Source organism: Bacillus rossius, chromosome 7, assembly GCF_032445375.1.
Source record: "Bacillus rossius redtenbacheri isolate Brsri chromosome 7, Brsri_v3, whole genome shotgun sequence".
NCBI lineage: Eukaryota > Metazoa > Arthropoda > Insecta > Phasmatodea > Bacillidae > Bacillus > Bacillus rossius.
The window spans coordinates 35,702,725-35,710,497 of NC_086335.1; the positions used below are offsets into that span (position 1 = coordinate 35,702,725).

The 7,773-nt window shown below is 37.5% G+C and overlaps 1 protein-coding gene across 1 annotated transcript; it reads left to right on the plus strand.

The window, feature by feature from the left end:
- The first annotated feature begins 1,007 nt into the window (after nt 1-1,007).
- LOC134534442 (histidine-rich glycoprotein-like) lies at nt 1,008-2,021 on the plus strand. The gene has a single exon (XM_063372908.1). The coding sequence runs from the start codon at nt 1,031-1,033 to the stop codon at nt 1,910-1,912; it is 882 nt and encodes a 293-aa protein (XP_063228978.1). The 5' UTR covers nt 1,008-1,030; the 3' UTR covers nt 1,913-2,021.
- Nucleotides 2,022-7,773: the final 5,752 nt, after the last annotated feature.

Here is a 7,773-nt window from a genome sequence, read left to right on the forward strand (position 1 = left end):
TCAGCCGTTCAGCCGGGAAAAGGTAACAAAGAAACAGACAAACAGACAGACAGACAGAGTTACTTTCGCATTTATAATATTAGTAAGGATTATGTAGCAATAAATCACACCAAATAAATTAAGACGCTACTAAAAATGTGAACTTATTATGTTTATAGCTTCAATTGAGAAACTAGTTAAACACTTACTCAATATTTTTCCTATTCCGATAACTTGTAATGATATGCTGACTTCAAACCACGATTTATCAACCACTTTTAGTAAAAATAATAATCTACTGTGTCAAAGAAATAATTATATATTTTCTTTTTGTTACGCTCATTTCTAGTATTTAAAAATATATTTTACAATAGCAATACAAGAGTATAAATCGATTGTTTCCGCCATAAATAAAATTTTAGCAAATTTAATTACATACAAATATATTTTAATATTTAAAGTTATAGGCTAGTAGAGGCGAGTATGTACAACAAAGTATAGGCTACTGTGGCATATTATCAACCAGACCATTATCGGCAGGGTTCATTTATTTGTTTATATATATATTATGTTTATAATTCTAAGTCATGCTACGACTTAACTCACTAATTTCCGAGCTTGTTTTGCTATATTTTATCGGTGTGGTTAGTATAAGTATTTTATACCTATAATAATTCACCGTAGAAAAACATTCAAACCACTAATCATCGATGCCAAAATCAACACATATAACGATCAGATGTTTTCGCTTATACACGCAGTCTTGTAAATTGCAATTATTTTCAGCATCTTTAAAAGACGAATTCCGGCCGGCACTAGGTGGTGTGAGTTTACATAACTGACTGTAGTCGCAGCAGTGAGGAAAGACTGCCTACGGTGGTTGGGAATGAATACCGAATTTTTCAGGGTGAGGAGAAATTAATACTCTCCAATCGGCTCCGCGAGCGAGCGAGCGAGGAGGAAGTGACGGGGGAGCAGCGAACGACAGGCCGGTATAAATACTGGCGGCAGGCGCCGTAGACAAGCAGAAGCAGTCCTGCCTCCTCCAACCATGGCTCCCGGCACCAGGAGCCAGTGGCGCCTGCTGGCCCTCGTGGTGGCCACATGCCTGCTGCAGAGCCTGTGCGTGGCCAGGGAGGTGCCCTCGGCTCTGCAGGCCAAGGAGGACCTCGAGGGACAGGCCTCCGAGTCCAAGGCGGTGGAGGTGAAGGACCTGCAGGCTGAGGGAACTCACCACCATCACCACCACGACCACCACCCGCACCACCACCACCACGACGAGCACCACGAGCACGGTGGCGGCCACAAGCACCACGCCGACCACCACCACCACCACGGCCACAAGGGCCACAAGGGACACGACGGCCACCACGAGCACCACCACGGCGACCACGGCCACCACGGCCACGAACACCACGAGGGCCACCACGACGAGCACGGCGGCCACCACAAGAGCCACCACGACGATGCCGGACACCACCACCACCACCACAAGAAGGGCCACGGCCACGACAGCGGCCACCATCACCACCACGGCGGCCACAAGAAGGGCGAGAAGACCCACGGCTTCCACCACAAGCACCACAAGGACGAGTTCCACAAGGATCACAAGTTCTACGACGACCACCATCTTGGAGGACACCACGACAAGCACGGACACTTCCATAGCCACCACGAGGACAAGCACGGAGGCCACAAGAAGGGCGGGCACGGCGAGCACGGACACCACCACCATCACCACGGCAAGCACGGCCACCACGACAAGGGGCACCACGACCACGACCACCACGGCCACAAGGGCCACCACGGCCACGAGGAGCACCACGGCCACCACGAGCACTACGGCAAGAAGGGCGGCCACTCGGAGGGCAAGCACCACGGCTACAAGCACCACGACGGCGGTCACCACGGGCACCACGGCCACCACCACTAGGGCCCCGCAGTATGACAGTTCCCTTCCTCAATACCTTGTTATTTATTTGTCGATGTTACTTCGATGTGTATTTCAAAACCAAAAATAAATAAATATACTGACAAACCAGAATACAACTGCTATATTTATGCTTTTTCTCCTACAATTTTTCTTTATATATATATATATATATGAAGGGTCCAGGGATAAAACATGCTAAGTCAAAAATCAGCCATTTTCTGTTGTAAGTGTGGTTGGATGAGTTCAAATGAGATCTTTATGGCTTTGTTTCGAGACAGGGGAATGACGTGTTTAGTCAGAAGATATGAGCGGTTAAAGAAACGTTATACAGGCGAAGAACATGTCAAGTCATAGTGATACAGAGAAAGAACATGCCAAGTCAATGGGCAGTAATTTTTGCAGTTGTTCCAGCACTGTTTACATTCATTTGTTTATATCTCCCCTTACTCTATAATGTATATTGTTTGTTGCAATATTATGTGAATAATGTGTACAGCAGTGTATTATAAACATTTGGCATTTCAGTGAATTACTATTGGCGTTTATTCAATTTTGTACATTTTTGTGATGTCATCAAAAAACACAATGGATTCAAATGAAGATAGCAGGAATATTCCCTCCAATTCAAAAATAAAACGTAAGTATGGCCGTTTGCAATAGGTTAGGAAGAAAATAAAACTTCAAAGTCATGAAATTGGCCCAGACTGCCAATGTAAGAAAAAGTGTTTTGAGATTGTAGATGAAGATAAAAGAAAAGAGATAATTAAACGTATGAACAGTATGCATTCTAATGACGAGATAAACATCTATCTTGCTGGGTTGATAACCATATTACCAGTTAAACAACGGCGTCCTAGACAGCCTGAAGAAGTAGCAAATCTGAGACACGCCACCTTTTCGTACCGTTTACGATACATGGAAGAAGGAAAACCAGCTGAAGTAAGAGTTTGCAGAAAAGCTTTCATGTCAGTGCATGGGATAGGAAAAGGTAGAGTTAATTATATTTTGCAATCGGTTAAGAATTCGGGGGATGCGCCAAGGGACAAACGTGGTAAACACAAGAACCGTGTTCATGCACTTCCAGGAGAAAGTAACCAAAAAATTCATTATCACATTAACAGCTTAAGAGTAAGAGAGAGTCATTATAGTCAGAAAGACAGCAAGAAGAAGTATTTACCTGAAGAGTTAAATATATCGAAGGTCTACAAAATTTTCCTAGAGAAGAATCCTGATATAAAAGTATCATACGAGACCTACATAAGTATTTTCAATGCAGATTTTAATATAGCTTTTGGATACCCCAGAACTGACACTTGCGCACAGTGTGATGTATTTAATGCCAAAAAAAGTTGCTTAGAAGCAGAACTGCAAATCGCTGAGGACAACCAAACAAAAGAAAGGTTAAGTAATGAAATTAACATTATCTGCACTGATAGGGAATCACATCACAAGACAGCTCAACAATGGTACGATCTGAAAATAAAGGTCAAAGTTACATGTCGATGTGACATCACAAAGGAAGCAATAGTGTTTGATTTCTCAAAGAACTACCCGATTCCGAATATCACTACTGGTGAAGTTTACTACAGACGTCAACTTTCTATGTTCTTCTTCAATGTCCATGTTTTGTCGACTGGAAGAAGCGTGTTTTATGTTTATCCTGAAACAGTCGGGCGAAAGGGAAGTAATGAAGTTTGTTCTTTTCTCCACCATTTCATCTACAACTATCTAGAAGAAAATTTCACCGAACTGGAGGCATTTTGCGATTCTTGCCCTGGGCAAAACAAAAACCACACCGTTTTCAAATTTCTCCATCACCTTGTTCACAAGGAACACCGTCTGCAACATGTCACATGTACATACCCGATAAGAGGAAATTCATATAATGAATTTGACAAAAACTCACGACTGATAAACCAAAAAACAAGAGCCGAGATGCCAGAAGAATGGGCTGAAACCATCAGAATCTCAAGAGTAAAGCCTTCAACTTTTGAAGTGGTTGAAGTTGAACAAGAAATGATCAAAGATTGGACAACACACTTGGACACATACTATCGGAAGAAGTTGCAGTGGGCTTTTCGAACTGTCAAGGTTTTAAGTGTTTCAGAAGATCATCCTGCACTTATAAAATATCGGAACTCCTTTCATGGACCATGGAACAACGTCCCAGTGCTACCTACAAAGAGTAAAAAGAAGCAGCAGCCATTGCAACATCAGCAAGTGTCAGAAACTGAGTTTATTCTGCCAAACATTGCCTATGATGGTGAGTTAAAAAGTCATATTTTACACCTACTGTATATCTACCAAAATAATTTATTTTGTTTTCCATTACAATTTTCATCCTTCTGAGTGATTATTTAATGTTCAAATAATCTAACATATTCCAATGTCATAGCTAAATTATCTTTTCACGTATTTGCTGTACGATTTGGTTATTATAAACTGCCCTAAAAAATTATCACAGTCATGACTAAGTAATCAATAATGTTAAATATAATACAGGTATATGCCATTTTACATGTTTGGATACTATTCTAGTTTTCTTTTTTCAGCTGGTTTGCCGATCACAAAGGAAAAGTATGACGATCTGCAATGCTTGAAGAACTTTTGTACAAATCCAAGGGTGGCAGACTACTACACTGTCCTAACTCATAAGTAGTGAATGTCTGTTCCTGTAGATAAATATACGACTATATTGCATTTTTGTTCGTTTAATGAGAAAGAATTAGATTTCAAATAAAAATTTAATTGTGGTTCCACATATAAATATGTCATCACCATTGTTTTGCAATAATTAATGAAAGTAGTATTTCTCTGCATATCAATTACAGGTGAAAACCGGGTTAGGTCACAACAATGTTTACACAAGTTTTAATATTTTTACATACTCTATAAAAAATTAAACCATTTTAATATTTTAGCTATATGTTCTTTGTTCTTCGTTAGTGTAATATTCTAAGAAAAAGGTTTGCAGCAAATAATGATTGTATGTTAGCTCGTGACAAGTACTTAAACATTAAAATTGCTCTCCTGAAAAATCATTAAAATTGACTTAGCATGTTTTACCCCTGGGCCCTTCATATATATATATATATTTTTTTTTTTTTACTGGGTCTAAAATTCATTGAAAACATGCTGAAAACCTTTTAAATTTTGAGATACGTTTCTTTTTATCTTAACTGATCATCATTATCCTTTCATTAGAACAGAACTTGATCGTATGAAAATTCACAGCAATAAAATTCATAACTTCTAATTTAAGGTTTTTTTTCATAAATAGATTTTCTTAGTTAAAAACAATAATATAGCTACGTTCTTAGGCTTATGAATTTCTCTGGTAATAATATATTTATGTTCATATTATCAAATATATATTTCGTAACATAATATTTTTTTGCCTCTAAATAAGTAAATGAAAATTTTGAACAGTGAACCATTTATTTGATTTTCATTTAAAAGTCGTATATTTTATAACCCAATATGCAATTGCAATGCACTTGCATTACAGTATACAATAGTATAACATATTATACTTACTTTGATATCCTATGCCACTTACGAAAACACCACGTTATCTGACAATTTATCTGCCGTCTTCGCTGATTTCACTTCAAGATCTGTCTGGCATGGGTTGAAACTTTTCTTCCTCGATTATCTTCCTTCAGCAGTGCCATCTCCTTTAAACATGAAGCAGTTGTCCGCCATAATCTTTCATCCCACATTCCCTATTATTTATTTTTCATTTTCTTGATGACCCGGGGTAAAAGTTCTCCTTGTTCTTCACTGGCATCGCAGAGATTCGCATGAAAAAAATCAAAATGCGAATGTAAGAAGTGAAGTTTCACACTCATGTTACATCCTAATTTCATGAAATCCTCCAACATTTCTTTAACCATTATTTTGTACTTTGGTTGTTTTTTGGTACCTAAAACGTTGGCCACAACTTCTTTACAGAAACCCAGGCCTTTTTTTTCTACAGGATTCATTGCTTTTACAAACATACTGTCTTTCGTTAATTTTCTGATCTGCGGTCCCACAATGACCCCTTCTTTCAGTTTCGCATGAGATATTTTCAGAAATTTTGCTTCCAATTCCTGGAAGCAGTCACTTTATTTTGGAAATGCTTTAGTGAACTCTTCATTAATCCTAGTTTAATGTGTAGAGGAGGTAATAGTACGTTGCTCTGTTGAACAAGTGGTACATTTATTATGTTCTCTGAACCGGGTTGTAGGATTTATCTTTTGAGCCAGTTGTCTGCTTCCAGTGTTTGTCTTTGCCTCTGCTGTACTATTCACATATAAAACACAGCATTTTTGGGAAGACAGTTTATGGACTAAGTAAAATCCAACATTTTAAAATCACTGCAAATTGTCCAAGAATGTATTTATTTTTAGCATAACTTTGAGATTTTCATATGTTTCCTTGAGATGCACTGAATGCGCAATGGGTATGTAACAAAATAAATTTACATTATGTAAAATTACACATTTGAGACTACTTTTGGACGAGTCTATAAATAACCTCCACTCACTTGGAATGTAAGTGACGTTAAAGAAATTCAATAAACCCTCAATATCATAACAATAAACCAGGGAGTCTTCTTCTTTAAAGAATTTTATTAATTCCTTCTTTTTAGTCCTATACAAAGAGAACGAAACTCCAGGTAGTAGGAGTTTTTTTTTTGCTTTCAATCTTGATCCAAGCAATTGAGCAGTATTATTTATCAGATTTAAGTCACTAGTTAAATCGTTAAGTTCATTTTGAGTTAATAATTTTGGCGCAGAATTTTCTTCAGACTTGTTATCATCAGCATTATCACATTAATTTTCTGAACTGAATTCCTGTAGCACATTTTTGAGAAAGGGAGGTGGAACTGGTATAGGAAGATATTCACAATGTCCTTAGTTTTTGCGTTATGACCTTGAACTCTAAATATACAGAAATAACAGTCGTTAATATGATTTATGGCTCCCTCAAAACAATTGGAATTGTAAAGGGCATTGATTTTTTTGAACCATTTTTTCACAGTATCAGTTCCTCGACACATGTACGACATACCTTGTGCGGTTCCCAGTTTTTGTCTTGATCACCAAGCTTTACGCCGAAGTAAGCATAGTAGACTTTTCTCAAATAACTTCTGATGTCTTGACTTTGCTTAGCAGATTCATATCTACCACAAAATAAAAGAAAACGTTTGGGTTATTTAAACACTTACGTGAACTCATGTCTCAAATATAACCTTACACTACAGCATGTAAACAATCAATAACTGTTTCCCTCCTTAAGCTAGCTGGGTGTAACAAGTGTTTCCAACTATTCCCTCTAACCAATATAAAATTTCCTCTTCGAAATGAAAATTCCCTTTGTAAAATTGATGTTTAAATAAAAATTGAGATTCCCCATTTTGCAATAAAACTGTACGTGATAGGGAAAAAAGGATTGCATATCTGGAATGAGCCCAAAAAATACTTTAGGAACACCTCAGATCAGAGAATCGTAGAAAATCATGTTGTACAGTGTAATTATTTTTGTACTTAAGATATGACTCTATGTAAACATATGGGATGGTTTATGATTGTCGTATAGGAATTTGACAGTTTGTTTGCGAATCATAAGTTGACTTAAGAATTAATAGCGATGATTGTATATTATATTTTTCTTAAATATTTATGGGAAGCACCAATCAGATCACAGTAGAATGTGTTGTTGGCGCAAAATAATATTTTCTTGGGGAACGCTATTTATGATACTAAAAAGAAAGGAATAAACAAAAATTTTCCTGTACTTTTACAAAAGATTCCTTTGTGAACCAGTTGCCAAAGAGAATAGTTTTAATACTACAATAAATGTATTGTAATTAT